Source organism: Eutrema salsugineum, unplaced genomic scaffold (genome assembly GCF_000478725.1).
Source record: "Eutrema salsugineum unplaced genomic scaffold, Eutsalg1_0 scaffold_1, whole genome shotgun sequence".
NCBI lineage: Eukaryota > Viridiplantae > Streptophyta > Magnoliopsida > Brassicales > Brassicaceae > Eutrema > Eutrema salsugineum.
The window spans coordinates 14,783,336-14,806,662 of record NW_006256909.1 but is presented as its reverse complement, the minus strand read 5'-3'; the positions used below and the strand labels follow the sequence as shown (position 1 = coordinate 14,806,662).

General features: G+C 36.4%; 4 protein-coding genes across 4 annotated transcripts; 3 read left to right on the top strand and 1 right to left on the bottom strand.

The window, feature by feature from the left end:
• The first annotated feature begins 10,826 nt into the window (after positions 1–10,826).
• LOC18029740 (dof zinc finger protein DOF4.3) lies at positions 10,827–11,417 on the top strand. Its single transcript, XM_006414723.1, has one exon. The coding sequence runs from the start codon at positions 10,827–10,829 to the stop codon at positions 11,415–11,417; it is 591 nt and encodes a 196-aa protein (XP_006414786.1).
• Positions 11,418–18,263: 6,846 nt separating this feature from the next.
• LOC18029739 lies at positions 18,264–19,300 on the top strand. The gene is made up of 2 exons (XM_024149130.1): positions 18,264–19,122; positions 19,218–19,300. Exons 1-2 carry the CDS (start codon positions 18,264–18,266, stop codon positions 19,298–19,300), a joined length of 942 nt encoding a protein of 313 aa, XP_024004898.1.
• Positions 19,301–19,337: 37 nt separating this feature from the next.
• Positions 19,338–20,003, top strand: LOC112082042. The gene has a single exon (XM_024149129.1). The coding sequence runs from the start codon at positions 19,338–19,340 to the stop codon at positions 20,001–20,003; it is 666 nt and encodes a 221-aa protein (XP_024004897.1).
• A 1,583-nt stretch (positions 20,004–21,586) lies between these two features.
• Positions 21,587–23,123, bottom strand: LOC18029508 (F-box/LRR-repeat protein At1g48400). Its single transcript, XM_006414721.1, has 3 exons — positions 22,185–23,123; positions 21,966–22,106; positions 21,587–21,895 (listed from the first exon to the last, which is right to left on the bottom strand). Exons 1-3 carry the CDS (start codon positions 23,121–23,123, stop codon positions 21,587–21,589), a joined length of 1,389 nt encoding a protein of 462 aa, XP_006414784.1.
• Positions 23,124–23,327: the final 204 nt, after the last annotated feature.

Sequence of the window (23,327 nt, the reverse complement as noted above, 5' to 3'; positions counted from 1 at the left end):
GCCTGACTACGTTTCAGCTGATGCTGGTGAGTTCGATTTGGCTCCTATCTCTGATGATCCTGATGATGCAGAGTTTCGGAGGTGGATGGTCGCGTCTACAAAGAAGAACAACAGCCTCATGAAGAGGTTGTTGCAGATGCTTACCAGTGGATGTCGAAGCAGCACAGCGACCGCAGCCAGTTCTCCGGAGAGGCACCCGAGACGCAGACGTCGCACTGGTGGATCTGGTAGTGAGAGCCCGGAGGACACCACCACTCACTGACCGCTAGTAACATCTCTCTACCACCATTGTATTATCCGCCTTGGTTTCTTTTCTTTTATTTGTTTCGACAGGATTTTTCTCTGCTCTTATTTGTACACCAGGGACGGTGTATAATAAGTTCGGGGGAGGATCTTGTCATCTTTTGCATTTTCTTGTGTTTTTCTTGAGTCAGTTTTAGTTTGTTTCTTTGAGTTATTTTGTTTCTTTGAGTCAGTTTGTTATATGAGTCAAGTCAAAGCTCGTGGGAATTAGGACCAATTCTATGATGATTTCAGACCATTTGTGAATCTTGACCACCTTCTTCTAGTGATTATTGCTGCAGAATCATCTAGATCGACTAATGGAAAATCCAAAGACAAAGCAGTAGACTAGAGGAGTCCAAAATTCTTGACACATCCAATGAACCTGAGCTAATTTTTCAGCTTTTCATTTTCCTCATCGATCAGGTTAGTGCTCATAGGGCTTGACTCCTCATTCTTACCTGACAAATAAAGACATGTGTGATAGATTTGGTATTCCTCTCTTATGTTCTAAGCATTGTTTCAGGCTGTTTCTAAAAAAAAATATGATCAAAAGGCAGAAAAGATTGAGATGATTTTCTTTTAGAAGTAAAGGGTTAGGAAAATTTCCAAGGATCCCATTATATTACTTCTAAAGTGGAATGATCACACAAGGGATGGAAGCGAGGGGTAGGAAAATTTCCTGTGACCCCATTGTTCGCCTACACCTTTGATATATGATGAGGGGACAAACCGGGGATTCGGTGGCAATCACCATCAATACTCGCGTCTTTGAACCTTGTTATATGTGCCGAAGAAAAAAAAAAAAAAAAAAAAAAACGAAACAGCTTGAAAAGTGAATAAGTTCGGGGGAGAGGAAAGGTACTTTTGTGTAGTATGGTCAATTTGTTGAGGTATAAGTATGGGAACGAGTCTAGAAGGTCCTTAGCACTGGTTTTATCGATGAGACTCAGCGATGATGGGACATGGATGATGTTATGAAATTGAGGGACTAATCTGGAAAGCTGCAGCGTCTACGGAGAAGTACATGGAGGTTAGATTTTTGATTGATTTTGCAGCAGATTGTCACATGCCTTGGTCAGGTTTACGGTCTTTTGAGTTTTGCGAGTTCCCAGCTTTATCCAGTCATTCTTTTGGAGTTGAATTCGAGTTTGTTTGAGGACAAACAAGGATTCAAGTTCGGGGGAGTTGATGAGTGGAGATTTTGACTCATTCTAACTTGTGTTTACTAATTGTTTTAGGAGTTTTTGGAGTCTTTTCAGGAAGTTTCAGGTGACTTAGAGGCCTTATCAAAGGATTGGAGTGTTTAGGAGGCATTGGAGCAAAAAGAGATGAATTTGAGCAATAAGGAGCTATTTCACACGTTTTTGGAGAAATCATCCCCGGAGCACCTGCTCCCGGTTTGGACCCTTCGTGGAGCACCTGCTCCAGACGGGAGAAAAATAAGGAAAACATCTTTACCTAATCTCAAGCCGCGTGAAAAGAATAAAAGGAGTCCAAGCCGCCTATCTTTACGTGGACGCTTTCTTTTTACAATTTCCTAGACCATAGAGTTTTTACTTGTAAGCTTTTGGGAGAAGAAATCTGCTACACTTTGAGAAGAATTCTGAACCCTATTATCTCTTCTGCGATTTTAATTCATGAATTCCTTTCCATCTGTTTCTGTGTTTCTTTTCTCCATGTCTGAGTAGATCTCTTAGCTAGATTAAAGCGTTCAAAGGATTTCATGAGTTAGAGGATTAGATGCAAATAGGGTTTGATATCTATTGTCTTCACCATTGTTAGACTTAATGCTTATGTTGAATTGATCACTCAATCTGCGATTTTAGGTTAATCTGTTCATCAAAAGTGTAATAGGTTGCTAGAATACACATTGGTGAGCGATTTGTCCTTAGCCAACGACAGTTGAAGTTAAGGCAAATCGTGAACAGATCAAACCTGCTAGCTAATGCTTGTCTGCAATTTTCTAGATTCAAACGACAGTTTAGGATTTAGGTTGTTAGACAAAGTTATCGAGATCACGACAGTGGATCGATAAGCTTTTCTGTTTGAGTTCGAGACTTGCGTTACACTTGTGCCCTGAATAGTCATCTGGTTCTTATCTCTGAAATTCCTGCGAATTGCTTTGGTCTAGTGCTTGTTTTAATTTGAATTTAAATCGTCGTTTGTCATTCTGTTTACTTTTTAGTTTTCGAAACAAACCATCTTTTGTCTTACGTCTTAGCTTTAATTCAATCCTCACAAATTCATAGAGTAACACTGGTCCTCTGGATTCCGAATCCTTTATATTACAACTACATCACTGTTCTATTGCAGTAGAAACTAGGAGTATATCTAGGAGAACCATCAGTGCACCCGATGTCGTGGTCTTGGTCATAACCGCTTGAGCTGTAAAGGTCCAATACCAGTAAGAATAGTCAACATTATTAACTGTGGTGTTCTGTGACGTGAACAACCAACTACACTGAATTTTAGGAACCTTAGGGAGGGAAGTCGACAAGTAACGACGTTTGGGAGTTAAGAAGCGGCAGGAATCAGAAGGGAAAAACGTGTAGTATAAAAAATACCTGTAATATAAGTGTGTTTTCGTGATCCCATTTTTCTGTATTATAAAGCGATCACTTTTAGATTCGGAACTCCAGCTGAACTAAGTTTGAACCAGACCCTCATCGCACTTGGAATTGCATTAGGGTCCAGTTCCAAACAGAGTTTAAAGGAGAGAACTTTCTTTTGGGTATGCGTACGCTATCACTGTAATATCCTTGTAATGTACTTCTCGTACTGTAATATATTAAATGTTGGATTTGCTGTTAAGTTTTCTAAGTTCGAATTGTTGTGGTGAACATTGTTCTTCACCGAGGACAACTCTATTTGTTGATAATATTCGAGTTGAACAAACAGAGATAAGACAGCGAGATATCTACTAAATTAACTGGATAACAGAGTTAATCAGTGAATATTAGCGGATAACTGCATTTATTGATAATATGCTACATAGTTAAATGAAACAGTTAGCAAGCAAAGTTGGCCAATGCAAGTTTGACACAAAATATTAAGAACGCTTATCGACGAAAAACAGAATAAATTGAAAGGACATGGAAAATGTAGGAAGTATATAAGTTATCAACTAAATTTACTTAGCTCGTCACAACTATTGCGCTGTCCTTAATTGTTGCTTTTGAACCTGTGAAAACTCATGTACTATAACAAGTAAAGCACGGCTACAAAAAGACAAGTTATTTACAAACATAACCGGGATAGTAATGTTATTACATGAAATATTAGCAGATAACTGCGTTCGCAAATAACGTGTAACAGGTTAAGAGTACGGCTTTTGAGAGTAACGATTAAAATGTTATCAAGAGATTTACTGCGTTTGCTGATAACGATGCTTTTGAGCTTATGCAGGTATTGTGTTAATAAAGGTTAACTATAATATCATTCGATAAATTTAAAGGTTGTTCAAAATGGGTTAACAAAGTTATCCAATAAAGAAGTAAACATTGTTCAAAAATGATAACATCTCAGTACACGAACACAACGATAGAGAGGATCAAGTTCAAACAACGGTACGCAGTAAAATACTAAAACATGAAAAATTATACGACAAAGTTCAACCGGATGCGGCGCCAAAGCTGTGATGAACCTCTTCAGTTCGTTTCAAACAAACTCAAATCAAAAGCTCTGGCAGCTTCAACGTCTCCCAAAGCATGGGTTTGAAGAAGGAAGATAGAGCACATACCAGCATCAGGAGAGGCTGATATTTGCGGGAGTCCAGTTATTCGTTCGATGGTAAACAGAGCAAGGTCGACCTGGCTCATCTCAGGGTTGTGTGAAACTTGTTGGAAGAGGTAAGGGAGCTTTTTCGCGATTGGTTGGAGATCGCTAACTACCCTAGACTTGGTCTTGCGTGACACATTACAATCCAAAACTCCAATCTTCTTCTCAATTAGATCTACAGCAAGGAACACCCAGTGTTACTGGTCAAAGTTGAATGGAAGGTATAATATATCTGCTTCAGCGTAGAGCTCCATCCGATATGGCTCGTCCTTCCCAGTTAGTAGGTCCACAACAACCCTGTTGAAACGAAATTCTTCCCGATTTTTGGACCTAGAGAACCTGGGGAAGAGGTTCGTGAGCTGTGACACAAACTTGGAGTCTAGAATATCGACTCTTAACCCCACGCCATCTTCAATGTCCTTCCTCAGCATGTAACGGGAAAATTTTATAAGAGCAACCATTACCTACAATCAGGTTAACGTGATATGTTAAATAGACTCTATATTTAGTGTGAAGCTTGCTATATTTGGGGGATGCGGATAAAGAGGTTACCTTAGCAAGAGGATTTTTTTTCCTTTCAAGCAAATCCGCTAACTCTCTCTTGGATAAAGTTATATGATGTGCTTGTCGTGTGTGAGGGTGTCAAGTTTTACCCTAAATGAAATCAATAACCGCAAGTGCACAGCTGATCGATTGTAGTACTTAGGGATCGAATCCACAGGGAAGGAGGATCTTTCCTGCAAAAGCCTTCAAAAAAAATATAAAGTAAGGAAGTCTAGAACCATGCGAGTTTTGTGAGGGTTTTGGTGATGTGTTTAAAACGTAAAAACGAATCCTAAAGAGAAAATACGGTAATTAAAATGACCTAATAACTAAACTTAACGAAAACAGGTAAAAACGAGAAAAACAGCTAACCTAATTGCTTAAATGAAAATCGATTGAAAGAGTAAAGATACTAGACTAAAGCTTGAATAAAAATCGGTGTAAATCAATAAGAAATAAAGCGTTGGGGTTCAGGGAAGTTTTCTCAGGGGTACGAACGATTCAAAACATTGCTAGAGAGTAAATTTGATAAGATCTTAGCTTAAACTTTTCGAACTGGAGTCACGGACGTATGAATACGCCACTGTCGTGATCATAGACTACTATCTCTCTCAACCCTGACCAGTAGGTTTCCACTCTGGCCCTGGAAAAGAAGAGGTGCATTATGTTTAAGACTCGTCAGCATTCACAAATCGCCCATAGGTAGGTTTCCACTCCTATGTTTGTTTTGCTCTCCCAAACTATATCTGACACCGGATGAACACTTTCGTGTCACCAAGCATCTGGATCAGATTGTAGTTCATGACGCTACTCTCATGCAGTAAAACGAATTCAGAAGAAAACGTTCTAAGATTCGGCTCAAAAGCCAATGGAATCCTCACCGAACATATATATCCCCATCGAAAATCTCTTAGACCCAACAATAAAACTATTCAGACATGATAAACGAAATCAAAAACATATTGAAAAGGTAGAATAGAAACCAAAATTGAAAAGAAAGAACAAGGGTTCAAGAAACAGATCTCTCTCTCCCTAAAACCTAAAAAAAAAGCTTAACGTAAAATTTTTGTAAAGTATTTCGTCTCTCTTCTTCTCTTCTTAAAAACGACCTAAATGACATGTATGTATAGTCTCCAATACTCTCTGGTGTCTAGGGTTCCGAAATTGAGGATGGGAAAATGATACGGGCTTCAGAAATGGGCTTTTAAAGTCGGAGTTAGCTGGCCGCGGTCGGGATGTGCGTGACCGCGGGGAAGGGATGGTTGGCCGCGGTCGCGGTGGTTGTGACCGCGGAGAAGGGCCTGTTGGCCGCGGGTAGAAACGCTTGTCGGCTGGTTTACGGGACATCTTGCTCTTCGCGTATCTTTTGATTGAACCGTTGGATTGCTAAGCTGTAAAGTGTGCTGGAAAGATTATACTTCCATCTTTAAGATCTCCAAATTTGAGCTGGATCGGACGGTGAGAAGGCCTTCAATCGGGGGTAAACTTCTGACAATCCAAATTTGAGCTGGATCGGACGATCCAAATTTGAGCTGGATCGGACGATCCAAATTTGAGCTGGATCGGACGATCCAAATTTGAGCTGAAATCTGGTTTTCTATCCTTTTTGTTAAGCTTTTCCCAAAGTTACCTGAAAAGAGTCTTGGAACTACAAATACTAGAAAAACGTAATAAAAGCACTTAAAAGCAATTAAAAACATAGAAAAAGTATTTCAAAACGATCCATAAAAGTTGTCAAAATACGGTGTTATCATTATACAGTTACCTAGACTTATTGATCTGCGGTTTATTCCATACATAAGCAGCCACATCCGGGAGCTATACCCACAAGTAATTATATGACATACCTTTTGACGCTGTTAATGGCGTTGTGCACATTCTCATCTAGCCTACGGAGCTTTTACAAGTGAGACTTGTTATCATGTCCTATTAGAGTCTTGAGTCTTTTATCACACTGATAACGCTGATCTAGACGGGACAAGAGCACACGCGGACGTTTGCTTTTTCTTGTTGCCTAAGGTTGGTTAACATCTGGAGATCGTCTCCGTTACCCTATACAAAGAGTTAAATAAATTAACACGTACATTATATTATATCGGTAATTTTATTAGCACATAACTCTCCTCGTCTTAAACTTATGGAAGGTGCACCGAGATCACCATCTTTAACCACCGTAGGATTTGGAGGGGCTTGGAAAGACTCGCTAGCAATGGCAGAGGGATCCTGGTTGAGAACCAATTTGTTTTACATGGGAAAGTGATAGTGCAGAGTGTTTGAAAAAAGAATAAACCGACGCACAATGAAGACGTGAATACTAACCGACACATGTTGGCTCGCACTTTTAGCTTGTTCGGTGAATTTGGATTAGACAACATCATCCTGCACCACAGCTTGATCCTGACAAACAAAGAGTCTGGATTAGTACAGTAGTAGATAATGGTCAGATATCTGTAGGATATGATTTGGTATTTTTGTTATCAGAAAACTAAAATTATCTGCTATCTATGATAACACGGTAAGTACTCACTGCCGATAATACTTCAGCATTTCCAGACTCCTGGCCAGATGTGATGAGGTGCGGTTTGGGGGCGGTTCATCGTGAACAATAGCTTGCTCCTGCTACCAATAGAAAACGATTGATGAAACGATAATCGGAAGTAAAGAATAACTATATGAAGATACTAATAACATTAAAGGATAACGGATAACGCAGATATCCCGAATAACGCAAAATCATGCTAACTATACGACCATGATAATTATTACTACCCAATCCTTCCACTCATTGGGCGTCTCGGCGATATTTGCAAGGTCATTCACCAGAGGGGGTGGGCTACTACCGGGGGAGGGGGGGGGGCAGTGAGGCCTCCTGCTGCCGGTGCCTGCATATCAAATTACCGGTGTTAATCACTAAACTTTTGATTTGCATGTAAAGAAAACAAAACTGCATGTAACTGAGTTACCGGGCTTCCAGCCGATGGGGTAATAGTTGTAGGTGCTTCCTCTTGGAATATGGCCATTCTTCCCACGTCAACATGGTCTGCCGAGTAATCAATCACTGTCATTTCCAACACCAACCCCGTTGTTAACGTCGCACACATCCGGTGTTGAATGATTGCTCGCATTCTCCTCGTCGCAATTCTCGCTTGTGTGGGAACTATCTGATACCGTACCCTTAGCAGACAAAGTTTCAACAGAAACTGACACTGTTGGCACTTGTTCGTGGTTAACCGTGTTATCTGTAATCAATTTCTTCAATGCAGCAATAATGACCTTGTTGTTCTTCTCAAGCAGGTCGGTAAATATTTTCTCTAGAGCCCTTTCATGATCAGCCAACTTCGCCTCAATGATATTCCAAATGCGAGATTCATCGGGAATTGTTGTGCTTGAACCAGAACCTCTATCCTTAGTCTTCCCTCTCCTTCCGCCTACAGCTGCGCCAGATTTGCCTCTTCTATTCTTTGTCTTCCCTGCTATCTCAGCTGGTTTGCTTCCACCCAAAAACATCTCGCTCTTGAACTGAAACCCTTCTTTAATGAGCTTCAACATGTTTTCGACCTTCGGATTGACTGGATCGTCAGCACAACTAAGATCTTCCTGGTCATCGTCAAAAACTAAATCCGGGCGAATGAGAGAGTGGACAGGGTCCTGCAATCAAAGACACTGGTGGAGTTGATAACAATGTACGATATATACCTTCGAAGTTGTGTATAACATATATCATGCCGTCGTCGTTAACTGTTAAAACTAAGTCAGACCAATTTGTCGGCAAAAGTTACTGTGGCTAGCATTGTTAACACTTATATATATACAAGTCCGTTAACTAAAATAGCTAGCTAACTGTTAACAACCATATAATCAATTTTTCGGTTAACCAGTGTGCTGATATAGATAACACTTATATGGATAACTAGACCATCGTTATGCTAACGTTTATTTGAGTTAATGTTGTACGCCTGTTAACTAAACTATCTACGATTAAATTGTATCTTGCCCGCTTCATCGATATCACGTGCGTGACTTAGTTTTAGTTGGAGGACTTGTTGCTGTTGGGGCAGGAAATCGTCTTCTTCGTCCAGCTCAGCAGACCTAGTCTGGTTCAGACTATCGGCGAGAGAGGGAACGGCTTTCAGCAAAACAAATTGCAGAGCAGCAAAAATACCTTGAACCGCTACATTGGCGTTGACAAGTTTCCATGGTTCCCTCTCCTTGATGGAAGATATCATCATGTCGAAGGAGAGACGACCCAATGGGTACTCAACGAAGGACACCGAATCCTCAGTCATTTCTGCATGTTCATTCACCACTTTGACTCTTGGGTAGTGAACGGTCGGAAGTAGAATCCCATCTACGAGCACTAAACAGGCCATTTTAAGTCAGGTTTGCTTATTGAGATCCCGCTGGCGATTCAGAATCGCTATGGCTCTCTAAACAATTTCACATAGTTTGGGTATGTAGACGATTTACGCTTCCTCGCTTCAGTTGACGGTAACCTCCCAAAGTTCAGTCCCGTCATAATTTTGAATTCGCGGAGAGAGAATCTTATCGGCCACCTAGAAAAAACAAACCAAATCTCGTTCTCCCTATCAACATCAAGCTGTCGAGAGAGTAAAAACTACCCAAAGGTGCCATGCCGGTTTTGATGGGATCTCCAGAAGCGTTCCCAGTGGCGACTCGCGGATAAATTCCAGTTCTTCTTCTTCAAGCACACCTACTAGATCTGAGATTATGCTGAATTTTTGGTAAGTTATTACTCGCTGTCCCCATGGCTCATCTCCCGCCGATATGACCGCTTTAGAAGTTCCAACGATGTCATGGCAGAATAGAATTGAAGAAAGTAGAAAAGAGTGAGACTTGTGACTAACTCGGATATTCGAGATTCCCTCGTTTTTATCGGATAACAACAAAAAAAAACTAGAAAATGGGAACGACACACACCAGGGAGTTCAAATAGGGTATTAGAAGGCTTAAAACACTATTTGGGCTTATCCTTTCGTTTTCCCCGGATATAAAGAAGGCGTCAGTATCTATAAGAAGAGATAGTCTTGTCGGTTATCTGACACACCCAGGGCGTGTAGGTCAGACGAATCAGTTTTCATGGGTAGGGGTGGTGTGGTCTTTTTGCGGTGAACACATGTGTGGGACAGGGTCTAAAAACGTGGGTCTTAATTATGATAACTTCTTTTACTCTTTAGTGGAATTTCTCAAGATATAATACTTGATAAAAAAAAAATTATATGGATATGAGTTCTTGTTTTCTTAGGATTAGTAGTATTGTCTACTCATGCACTTTTTTCACCGCTATAAACCTTATACATTATAGTTATTCTGTTACACATTTTTCATATGTGACATGAAAAACACTTGTGAATGTAAGGGCAGCTAAATTTTGGTTGTAGTATTTGATAGTAGAAAATAGTTATAAAGGACAGCTAAATTTAAAAGCAACTAGTAGAAAAAATATAAGATTTGGTAAAAAGTTTCTTGTTTTGGTTGTGTCTCTTATAATTCTTGATTTTGGTATTGGTACTGACATTAATATTGCTTCTCATTATTGGTATCTATTTTAAATATGAAACACATATGCTCACCATATTATCTTTCTCTCTTAATGAATCACTACTCAATTTCTATTTTTTTATAAAAAGTATTTATGTGTTTTGTCTATTTCAAAACTAGTTATTTTTTATTGTGGTTGAGTTTATAGTTTTCTTAGTATTGGATATTGTAATCTTCTACATCCTTTTAGCTCTCACCATTTGTATCAATTTAGATTATAGAAAAAACTCATAAAAAATTATAAAGAAAATTAATCTTATGTACCTACGTATTTTCTGATATTTTTATAGTAAAATACACACAAATTATATTTGTTTTGCCTAAAATTGGTTTTATATTCTCAAATCTCTTTAGATTTTGTTTCTGAATATATGATTTGGCTCATTTAATCATATTTATTCTCCATTTTTCATATACAACCAATAAAGTAAAGAGACTAGGTTGTTGACTAAGCTTAGCCTAAAGTATTTGGTGTGAAGATTAATCTTCAGATTTTATTAATATACAATCATTGACACGTTTTGTTCATATAATCACTCTCTAGATTTAAAACTTATATCTTCTTTAATTTCCACTTTCCAAGAGCTTATATAAGAAGAGACCCTCACATCATAAAAAAACATAACAACCATTAAAAAAAAACTAAATAGCTCTCTAGAGAAATGGCAAACTCGAATGTTTTTATAGGAGACAGTCAAGTGAATGAAGAGAAGCCTCCGCCACGAGTGTGTCCAAGGTGTAACTCAGACAACACTAAGTTCTGTTATTACAACAACTATAGCGTGTCTCAACCGCGCTACATCTGCAAGAACTGTCGCCGACATTGGACTCATGGTGGAACGTTAAAGGAAATACCCATTGGTGGAAGTGGTCATAAAACCAAGCGTCCGAAGATAAATCAACCTTCTGTTTCTCAGGTAGTTTCTGTTGATATCCAACAAGTTAATCACAACCAACCTTTCTTAAATGTTCAAGAAACCAACAACTTTGTTGGAACTTTTGGTCCTTCTTCTTCTTCTTCTATTGTTGCTGTTGGGAACCATTTTGGTTCTTTGCCTGAAATTCATGGTGATATGGTGCTTCCAATTCGAAGTGTTCCACCAATGAATCGTTTAGAATTCTCTGAAGGATCATTTCACCAAGATTACTTTGATGTTGGATCCAATGCTTTGATTGGTAATCCTTGCATAAACCAACCAATTGGTAGACATGCTAACAGTTTTAGCAGTTACCATATAAATCAAGAGGACTAAAATAAGCAGAACCAGAGCTTCAACAATAATATTATGAACATGAATCATAATGCCAGCATTAGTGGAAGCAGAGAATCGTCGGACACTGATCACATAAACAAGAACATCAAAATCGAAAACAACTGTGTGCCTAGTTCCTCTTATCATATGGAGAAGTTTGGTCCTTGAATCTTTGATATTTAATCTACCCATTTTCTTTATTTAAGTTTCTGTTTTTTTTTTTTGGGTTTATTTCTAAGTAAAAAAAAAGTCATGTCGTTGTTTCCCAAAAACTGATCTATGTTAATTATATGATAAATTTATAAATGTTTAGATGTATCCAACAATATGCTCTTGAGTCTTGATATGTGGTGATATATTTTTTTTTCCTGGTTATAAGTGAGACCTCAAGCCAAAACTAAAATTTCAGATCTTTAAAAACATGTACAACAAATACAATCAATAGAAATCGTAAAAATCTCGTTACAACATATGCTAAGCTAGCATAACGATGCCACATGAACTTTTTTTTTTTTGAAAATTTGGATACTCTTAGAATCAATGCACTTATGGTCGAAATGTTTGATATTTTTTGTTTTTTATGTTTGAAGAAATTATTTTAGGGGCATTGATTTTTGATTCCAGGTTTTAAGATTATTTTAAAATATAATAAAATATAAAGTTATAAACAGGCATCCATAGTAAAACAAACCGAATAACTGACTAAAAAATAAACAAACCGAATAACTTCGTGTTTTTTTTTAAATTTTTCTTTGTTTCATTGATAAAAATCTCATAAATAAAAGCAGATTAGCAAACCAAAAAATATTAACTATTACTAGTTAAGTATAAACATAACAGATAAAATATTTTTAATTTTGAAATAAAATTTCAGAGCAATGAATGACTAAACCTTTTGAAATTTTAATTATTTACAAACTTAAATTTACTAAGAAAAAATAATTATACTAGATTCTACCTTTTGCGTTCGCACGGAAAATTTATTTTTTAATCTAATTTTATAATGTAATTTGTGTTTTTATAGATAAATTATTTTCTAATAAATGACACAAATTTATTTTATGATAATATGAATGGATATGGTAGAATTATATTTTTATATTCATGGTCCTTTTCGGATTAATCGAATAGACGAGTTAAAATTATGTTTTAATAATCGTGATCAACTTTATTAGAAAAATAAATTTAATAAATAAATTTTAACCAACTTTATCTATAAAACACAAATTGTATTATAAAATTAGATTAAAAAATAAATAAATTATTTGTGCGGACTTACGGAGTAGAATCTAGTTACTAATTATTTTCTTATTATAATTTTCTTTTTTTTTTTGCTAATTTGTTGTAGCTCTTTTTTACAAAGATGTCTGAGAACAACTTTAAAAAATCATTGTGTGGATATAAAAAAAGAAAGCTAAACAGAAAAGAGAAGAAGAATAAGAAAAAAAATCTCAAGTGAATGCTTTATTCAGGTACTTCAAAAAACCTAAAACTCTTGATAAATCTATAAAAAAAGATGATGAGTATCCTGGTGTTTTTGGAAATCGAGTAGAGAATGCGAATGCGGTGAATGAAGATGACTTAAATAAGAAAAATGATATAAATACGCTAGATGAAGATAATTTGAATTAAAAAAGTGGATGTAGTGAATGAAGAGGGTTTAAAAGAAAAGGAAGATGAAGATGAGGATAAGAATGAATATGAAAAAGAGAATGATCTGATGGAACAGTGTGGATTGGTTTTATATGGATTTGAGATAATGAGGGTCTTTCTTTTAAGCTTGCTTATGGGCTTGAAATCTCTAGACATGGCTCTAGGAACAGTCAGATGAAACATTGGCCTCTAACTTCCAAACTTTTGTCGAGGTTATACATGAATATTTTGGCCCCTTAATTAAAAAAAATATTAATATTTTTTCTTAAATTATGTATGCCTTTCTGACCTCCAAATTCTCAGATCCGACACTAGTTATAGTCTCAATCTTACTGCATTATGCTTTTAACATTGACGGTATTACACTCTTTAAATTTTAATATTATGTTTACCTCCATCAAATATTACATAAAGATTTAACCTAAAGATACGCATAATACTTTTGAATGCCTATATATACATTTCTTTGTCACTCATTCACATCACCAAATTACAAAAAATAGTTCTATACCTATATAGTGCTCTTATAGTAAAGAAGAAAAAAAAAGGTCTCAATTACCAATCTCAGTTCATTGGAACCTTTCAAAACTCAATGGAGAGAGCGTGTAAGAATCTGAAAATGTGGAAGCAGTATTTGAATAGTATTGTATTGAGACTCTAGAATTGATCGTCGTTGATGAAAAGGTACTTTTACTTTTTACTTTAAAATTTTATTTTTTAAGTATGATAAATAGTGCAATATATGTGACACCTTACAATATCTTCATATACAAAATCAAACAATGCATGCGTCTATGAAAAAGGAGTTCATTAGAAAATATGAGAATTTGTTGGAAGAAGGGATGACCAAAATCTTTACCAACTTTCAGGTCACACATAATGGTAGAAAATTCAGGAAACATCTCATATTTACAAGATCCAGTTTACCTTCACTATCTCAGTGAAACCAGCTGAATATTGCTTTTCCTTCTGCCTCCAAACATGATAAAGCTTCTATTAGTGTTGCAGCACCCCAAAATTTTGTGAATCCTTGATGATCATAAGTTATCCAGCCCCCTACTACATGTCTCGTTTGGAGGTTATACACTGCATATCGAAGTTACACTTAAAGGATCCAATAGTAGGTCAATGCTAGGAACTCCAAACCACAATCAGGTAAGTTAGGAGTGTTATTATATTGACTACAGTTTTGTCCTTCTGAATTGAAGACCGTAAACCACTCCGCGACATCTGTTATTGCAAAATCTACATCCCTTTTAGATTTTACCCTTTTTATTGAAGATAAGCTCATTTCTAGCTTTTCAAATCCTCTTTAACCAAAGTGGCAATAATTTTTGATGTTCCATGAGGCACAGGAAAGATTGTAAATCTATGATCTTCTTAATATTTCCTTCAAGGTTTCTTGTAAAGGAAAGACTAGATAGAGGCAGATTTGAGATTCACCAAGTCGATACTGATATAGGGCAGGTAACAGCAAGTGGTTTATTGTTTCAGCCTCCGAAGAGCATCGTTGGCATGTCTTATCTAAGCAAACACCTCTGGAGATTAGACTTGTATTTGTCCCTAGTGCTCCAGACAACACTCTCCAAATAAAATGTTTGAGTTTTTGCATTATTTGAAGGCTCCATACCTGCGTCTTAAGTAATGGATCTCTGTTAGGAATTGGTAGAGGTGCACCTACATTCTCAAAATTTTGGTGATGTCGTCAAAATCAATAACCAGATTTGACTGTGTATGTACTATTTTTGGAATAATTCCATATCAACTCGTCCTTGGCAGGAATTTGGCTTATGTACAAAGAATGGGCTAATTCCTTATTCTCATTAGAAAGAAAAGTGTCTTTAAAGATGCATGATAACACCGTATTTTGACTACTTTTATGGGTTATTTTAAAATGCTTTTCTAATGATTTTATTTCTTTTAGGTGTTTTTATTATCGTTTTCTAGTATTTGTAGTCTCAAGACTCTTTTCAGGAAATTTAGATAAAAGCTTTGCAAAATAGATAGAAAACCAGATTTTTAGCTCAGAGTCAAACCGTCATAAGTTCACCCTCAAATGAAAACCTTTTCACCGTCTGATACAGCTCAAATTTGGAGATCTTAAAGATGGATCAGCTAGATGTCCAGCACACTTGACATGAGGAAAACTCAATGGTTCAATCAAAAGTTATGCAAAGATCAAGTAGTCTAGTCAAACAGCCGACCAGCCATCCGGACCGCAGCCAACACATGATTTACCACGACCAGAGAGCTCCTGGGCGCCGAGAATCAACGTCTGACCACAGAAGCCCAATTTAAAGCCTATTTGATTCATGTCTTCAAAGAAATCCTAAGTGGTAATGAAGCATGCCTTGAAGACCTATAAATACCTGTTTTAAAAACCCTAAACCGTGTGCTAATAGTTTTTAGAATACTTTAGATTGTTTCTCTTATTTCCTTAGTTTGTTTTAAGTTTTAAGGAGATAAAGATCTATATCTTGAACCCTTTTTTATTTCTCTTTCAATATCGATTGCTTTACAGTTTTCTTCTATAATATTTTTGGTTTTTTACATATGTCTGAGTAGTTTACTTGTTGAGTTTAAGGAAATTTTCAATGGGGATCAATACGTTTGATGAAGATTGCATGAGCTATTAAACCGAATCCTAGAAATTTTTCTTCTAAACTTACTTTGAATACATGAGAGTAGCGTCATGAACTATAATCTGATATAGATATATAGTGTTGTGAGAGTTTTCATTATTTGCTAGATCTTGTTTGAGAAGTGCAATTCTGCCATAGGAGATGAAAGCTACCTATGGATGAGTTGTGATCAATGTGGATGAGTCTTGTTCAAAACATTGCGTGCACCTGTTACTGGGGCCAGAGACGAAAGCTACTGGTCAGGATCGTGGACGGTAGTTGGTTATGATGACGAAAGTGACTTAGTCATACAACCGTGCTCGAGTTCTAAAAGTTTTAGCTAGGATCTCTTTTTATTTGCTTTTTAGCATGTTTTGAATCGTTCATACCCCGGAGATATTCCCAAACAAAATTAAACATATCTCTACCACAAAAATCAAACTAACATAGAAAGAAAATCTAACAGAAAACGAACCATAACAATGAATTCAGGCAGGAGAAAAAAAAAACATCATTAAAAAATGAGGTTGACCTTAAATATCCTGTATGATATGAAATTATTCGATTTTTTTAAGTTCTCCTATTTCTAATTTGAATCAGAAAAAAGGAAAAGAAACCTAATGAAATATAAAAAATCGGGTTCGAACCGGTTCATTAAAATGACTTGGTTTCAACTTTTCAATTAGGACTAAACACAAAGCAGATAGCCGGGATGATATCCATGATTTGCTCTGCTCTGACTTTTATTGGAACTCGAATATCTGTTAAAATCTAGAGATTTGTTTAAATATCCAAGGGTTTTAGGGCGGCCCATATATCAAAAGTTTTAGGGGCAGCAATAAAAACCCACAACATTTATTAAAAAGTTATGTATTGTATTTAGTTTTGTCCCACATCGAGAATGTAGAAAATATATGAAGGAAAAGCTGCATTATAAATAAGATTTATCATCCACTCTTTACTCTCAGAGAAGTTGTGGGCCTATTATTGAGCTCGATTATAAATCAACGATTTTTTTACATACGAGATGCTTTGTTTTACATAGCAGAAAGCAGTGATAATCTAGAACATCATAGTGATGTTGAGTCTCTTGCAGCAAGTGAAATACATGGAATTGGAGGGTTTGAATTTGTGTTTGGAATGGTGATTTGGTATGATTTTCTTTATGCTGTCAATATAGTTAGTGAGGAAAACCTTGCAATAAGAGGATATGGATCTTGAGGTTGCTATTTTTCAGTTAGGAGGGCTTGTTGATTATTTGAAAGGCTATAGAGAAACAGGTTTCGAGAAAGCAAAAGATGAAGCTATGCAAATTGCCAATGATATGGAGATTGACCCAATATCTTCTATAAAACCAAAATGATTGATAAAAAGAGGAAGCAATATGGTGAAATGGCTGAGCGTGTAGATGAAAGAATCCGTTAAATGCGGAAGAACGTTTTAGAATTGATTATTTCATCAACATAGTAGATCAAGCGATAATGTCTATTGGGGTTAGATTTGAGCAATTCCAATGGTATGAGGAAATTTTTGGATTTTTATTTGGTTTGAAAAAACTAAAATCAGCAAAAATGATGAGTTGATGGCATCTGGTAACAAGCCTAAAATGCTCTAGAACATGATGGGGTTTCAGATATAGATGGAACACATCTATTTATGGAACTATAATATCGAAGAGGAAGGATGCCAGCAAAATACGATAAGGGCCATCGAGATTTTAACTTTTTTTAAAAAAGAATGGATGATATATTGTTATCCAAGCACATTGATAGCTTATCGCATATTACTGATAAATCTGATTTCAGTTACTTGTGTAGAAAGAAGCTTTTCAAAGTTGAAGCTCATAAAGAATTATCTACACTTGACTATGTCTCAAAAGCGATTGAATATATTGTCAATGATATCAATTAAACATGAGTTAGCTGAGAATCTCGATTATTCGAAGCTAATAGATGATTTTGAAGGAAAAAAACTAGGAGGATTATCTTTTATAAGTAATGTATTATTGTTGTGCTACTTTATCATTTTCAAAACAAATTATGTTTTAATGATATTTTACATTATTTTGATTATATATTTTAAAAATATGTTGTAAATTTTTTTTTGTTCTGATTAAGTACATTATTTTTAAGGTGTGTTTTAGGCATCATATGACTTTGGACTGACCTAGTTCTGACAAAAATGATGAGATTTTGTAAGGTTAAGATAATTAATAAACTAATTTTGAGATGGAAAACAATTATTGATTTATTGAATATTAATTTTTAGATCTTTTGCTATAAACATGCTCCGATATAAATGTTCTAAAATGGGTCTCAGAATATTATGGTGAGAATTTGAGTAAAGTCAAGTCCAATTTAACAAACAAACGGAAAACGTACCCTTAAGAATTGAAAAAGCCGAAGAAACCACATTTCAGATTAAACGAATTATTTTACTCTGCAATAGTTGAATCAAGGTTTAGTCCGGTTTATATTCAGTTTAGGAATACCAAACAAACTCTTACAAAAATCTTCTTCAACCTCCCATAAACCCAGAAAAAAAATTCTCCGACGAAACTTTTCTCGGGAAAATGACGGAATCTTGTGATCTCATGTACTCTAAAGCAAGGGGAATTGTGGAGAGCCCAAGCGACGAAGGACTAGCGACTCTTGTCGATCAACTCTTCATCAACCGTAAAGATACCGATGAATACAAAACAGCCAAGGCTCTGTTCGATCTCTGCTTCAAAACTTTCCAGGACGGCTTAACCCGAAAGCTTCTCATGGTGTATCGAGATTCTTCCATTAAAGTCTTGAGATTACGATCGATCTTTCTCATCTCTCAAAATCTCAAGATCGAACTCTCTCTCGACGCTCTCCAGGAAATCAAGCCAATTGTGATTTCTTGCCTTACAAGGCAAGAACACAAAGGATATCATGAGGCCAAGATCTTCGGAACCATCGTTTCTTTGGTGGCAAACAATGTAAAGACGTTTAACAATGGAGGATGGGACGAGCTCAGCGACTGTATTCTCTCACTCGCAGGTACACAACCTCTCAAGGCTTTCCATGTCTTCCTTGGTTTGCCACCGATCAAGAACTGGGAATTTCTCAACCGGTTTAAGCAGAGAGTTGTAGTGGAAGCCGAGAAGATGTTGGCTGATCCTGATCAAGAAGAATATTGGCTTCTAGCTTTAGAGACTATAGCTAAAATAGGGGTCCAGGTGTTGAATTCTGAAGATAGATATGAATCGGTAAAGAGTAGTATTCTCACCATTCTTGTCAAGTCAGCAACTGAGCTAGAGAAGATCAACGGAATGAGACAAATTCTGCTTCGAGGTCTCGAGAAGTTCCTGTCACGAGACAATAACCTGTATAAGTACAATGAGGATCAATACCGTTTTGTGTCAGAGTTAACTTCAGAATTGGGAAAACGCAGCTTTGAATTCTGTCCTTGTTTCGTTCAAACACAAGAGAATTTTTCATCTAATCGTTTTGGTTGGGATGAAGGGAGTAAATATTTGCAGAGCTTGTCGTCATTACAGATTTTGGAAATGGTGGTTTCACAGAAGCTTCATGTTCTGGACCAAGAATTGGCAATCAGAATGCTCAAGGTCTTACTCTCTGATCACACTACAAAGAAGGCAACAATCGACATTGAAGTGATGAGAAAACTCCAGCCGTTGCTCATCTCTTGCCTTGGGAAAGAAGAAATCCCCGAGAACACGTTCAAGATCCTCGGCCAAGTTGTGCAACATGTTGCAAAAGAGATCATCAACGTCCAGGAGGACACATGGGAAGATCTACGTGACTATATTACATCTCATTGTCAGCAAACAGAGTTCACTAGAGGATGCTACATCTTCAGGTGCTTGAACATGCCCCTTGATGAAGAAGACTTTGTGATTCCTGTGATGGAGAAACTTCTCCCTGAGATAAGAAGAATGCTAAACCCACCAAGAAAGGTGTTGGTAGATAACTTTGGATGGGTCTTGGCGTTTACAGGTGCCTTCTGTGCGATCATTCACATGGTAGAGATTGAATCTCACGCTGAATCTGTGCAAGAGATTGAAGACAAGATGATAGAGTCAGTGACACATCTTGTGGGAAGAAAAATGGAGATTGGGATTGTTAGGAGAGCTTTCAAAGATATGGAAACAATTGTCAAGGAACAACTGGAATGGTACAGTTTAGATGAATTCACATTCGTTATGCGTCTGCTTCAGAGGCTTCTCACAATCCAAGGCATGAGAAAGGATAGTAAGCTGCTGTTGATGGGAATCAACTTTATGGTTGAAAGGGTATTGGTTAACCGTGGGATAGTTCACTGAAGATGAGCTTCTTTTGCTGAACCAACCTGAGGCTTAGGGGTTGTATAATCTGAGAAATTTCTGCACAAATTAGATTTTTGCTATATATTTTTATCTAGAGTTTTTAGCAGTGAACTGTTTTTAAAATTACTTCACTCAAAACTTCTCCTGTCTTAACTTTGGAAATTACCTTACCGTGCTTACTTTCATTCACTAAGAGACTTCATTTAATTTATCCAACAATTTTCACCCACTATAAAATAATCAGTATCATCAACTCTTGTATACTACTAGATGAATACCCGTGTATATACACGGGTCTTTTTTCAATTAATATTTTATAAGTTAATGTATTAACTATTTTGTTTTTTTTGACCGTGCACTCCATTAGTAGGCTCCATGATCCTTTCGTTCAACACAGCTAGTATGTTCTTAGTTTCTTCAACAATTCGACCATTTTTAACTCTTCCATTTTCCTTTTTTTGTGATTCTTTCTTGAGCTTTCTCTGTGCATTTCTTCTCAGACTTACAACTCTCTAATTTCTCCCATATCCTTCACCAATTCTAGTTTCAATTTAGCAATTTTTATTTACAAATTATTTCAAAAAAACATTCATTTGCAATTCGTTTGTCGTTTTCTTTTGCTGATTGTCTTTCTCTCTCATCTCCTCATTTTCTCAATTTTCCTCACTCTCAAAACTCCAAATGTTCTTTCTAAACTGATCCTTAACTCTCTTCTCATTCTCAGCTCTTGCTTTCCTAAAATCTATGCTTCCTCCTCATAGCTCTCAAACCTCTAACAAGTGATGCTTCATTTAAAAGAATTGTCTAAATAACTGAGTCAGAACTAACAAATTAATATAATTATGATAGAGAATGAACCAGAAGAGAAAGTAAAAATTAATTTACGTACGTACTGAACATAGTGGAGGATAATTCAAAGCGAATTTCATATTCATTTTGACAGATGTAAAGTTTTTACCTGTTTTGAGTTGTGGACATGTTTTTTTTTTTTTTTTTTTACCAAAAGATATGTGAAACACACAATAAATAAATCCAACTTCAAGAATTAAAAATTAATCTGAGTAGAAGTTTGACCATCAAATAAGAATTTGAATTTTTTTTTTGGCTGATGTATCAAAATTATAGATGCTGATGTGTCAAGATTGTGAGACACAACTCAACTTTTATATAATAAATACATAAAAAGTAAAAAATTTGTAATTTATTTCTAGTTTCTTTTTTCTTTGGTATGATGATGAATACAGACCTAATTATGTATATATATATATATATATCTACATATATATTTTTCGTTATGAATTAGTCACATTGATATAATCATTTAGATGTTTCATAGAGCTAGGAAAACGAAAACTTGTGAAAAGTGGATCATAAATACAAAAACAAAAATGGAAACCATAATTTCCGGCCTATATGTATTCATCATGATGTGTTCTTTCGTGATTATTTTTGTATAACACTTCTAAAATTGTGATAAATTTTAATAAAGCAAGATGTTAAAAAAAAACTACATCATAACTCTTATATCTTGTGGTAATTATTCTAGTAAAAAAAACATTCTAACCTAAATGTAAAGTGAATCAAATCATGAATTTGATTTTGCACTTGGATGAAGCTATCGGGATGAGGTTCATTAGGTCATTGATGAGTGGCAAGTATTTTTCTTGCTGATCAAGTACTTGAAACCCAATTTCCACGACTTCAAGTCTCCTCAAGTTGATCAAGAAATGTTTCATTTGTTTCAGTTCTCCACAACTTCCTCCATAACCATATACCTTTAGCACCTTTACTGGACACCACGGTAAACAACAACCCTTCTTCTTCTTCTTCGTCTCACGTTCGCAAACACATACATCCCCACATCCTTTTGTAATCTTGTGCACAAGACCCTGAACGAGAATGAAACCATTCAAGTTTTTTAAGAAGTATTAATCTACTTTAGCTTGTTCGTTTCCATACCTTGATGATTAGAGTTTCTAGCTTTGGAGAATTCTTGAGCAGATATGGAACTATTTGCCAACTCCGTTCACTATGGCTCTCAAAAGATAATGTAAGGAGGTTGTTGAAATCCGGCAGAGATCTACAGCAGAAATAAAGCACCTGAATTGATCAAAGAAACAAATTATTAAAGTGACTAACACATAATGCAATCAGTGAATGAATCTATAAAATCATGACCTCTAGACAATCAGCAGACAAGTGAAGGGTCACAACGTTTCTTATCCCTGCCATGAGTTGGGATGCATCACCCCAATCCTTTTCAATATGATCACAAATTGCATGCAATACCGTGTGATACTTCCATAATCGAAGATCAAGTCTAGCTTCAAGAAGCGAATCCAGTATAACATGATAATTCTCTATGACATAGCCAGAGTAATCAAGGTACAAAAGAGTAGGTGTCCGAATGGCAACCATTGAGTGCTCGTCTCTTATGAGAGAACGGTGAAGAATGGTTATTCTCTTGATGGATGAACTGCAAACCCATCCTTTCCAACTCGATTTAAAAGGATCTTCATCGCACACATTATACTCCTCAAGCACAGGGCTACTAAGTAGGAGCCATTTATACATGCCATCATCTCCAAACCTAGCTGAAATGAGAGAGAGTGTTTTGAGTGCAGGGAAATACACATCGGTGGGATGTTGAATCCTCTCTTTGAAATAACATTCTAGAGATAGAGTCAGCTTAACCAGTGTCTTGCTCGAGAACAACTTAGTCTCTATACACCACTGACTGATTGATGATGTCAAGTGTAGTTCTAAGATTCCACGTTGTAACGCATTGTGAATCAGCCCGTTGACACGAGGCTGATCGATCTCTGATTCCCATTTCAATGAGAATTTCTTGATGGGGGAATCTTGAAGCAGGACAAATGTTTTCTCCACGAAATCAACGAAGCCTTGATGACCATGAAATCTTGTAGCTGATTTTGTGGTTGGATAAAGGACCATGGACTCATCGAAATCGAGGTTGTGCATGAGGGGCAACAGATTCCTCCATCGCTTTGAGAGAACTGATGTGGAAGCAGCAAGCTTAGTAGGGAGCAGAGACAGAATTTGGCCTAGAACCTCGTCTGGTAGGTTGCTGATTGAATCTCTACAGCAAGTTTTCATTTTTTGTTGGCAGCCTTTTGCCACAGAAGTTGAACCTTTTTCTTGTTTTATCTGCAAACCAAATTGTTATTTAGAGATTCAAGATATCAACAAAGTCTAATAGATAACGCTAGTAAAACTCATTATTACAAGCCAAACCATAAACGGGTTCATGATCAAGAGAAAATTACATATCATGTTCAAACAGGGACAAAGAAACATATT

Excerpts from the sequence above, each read along its gene's own strand:
- LOC112082042 (XM_024149129.1), top strand. The coding sequence starts at position 19,338 with ATGAGAAAACTCCAGCCGTTGCTCATCTCTTGCCTTGGGAAAGAAGAA.
- LOC18029740 (XM_006414723.1), top strand. The coding sequence starts at position 10,827 with ATGGCAAACTCGAATGTTTTTATAGGAGACAGTCAAGTGAATGAAGAG.
- LOC18029508 (XM_006414721.1), bottom strand. The coding sequence starts at position 23,123 with ATGAAAACTTGCTGTAGAGATTCAATCAGCAACCTACCAGACGAGGTT. Across the intron at positions 22,107-22,184 it reads TGTCTGCTGATTGTCTAGAG|GTGCTTTATTTCTGCTGTAG; the intron begins GTCATGATTTTA and ends TGATCAATTCAG. Across the intron at positions 21,896-21,965 it reads TAGAAACTCTAATCATCAAG|GGTCTTGTGCACAAGATTAC; the intron begins GTATGGAAACGA and ends ATTCTCGTTCAG.
- LOC18029739 (XM_024149130.1), top strand. The coding sequence starts at position 18,264 with ATGACGGAATCTTGTGATCTCATGTACTCTAAAGCAAGGGGAATTGTG. Across the intron at positions 19,123-19,217 it reads AAAACGCAGCTTTGAATTCT|ATTTTGGAAATGGTGGTTTC; the intron begins GTCCTTGTTTCG and ends TCGTCATTACAG.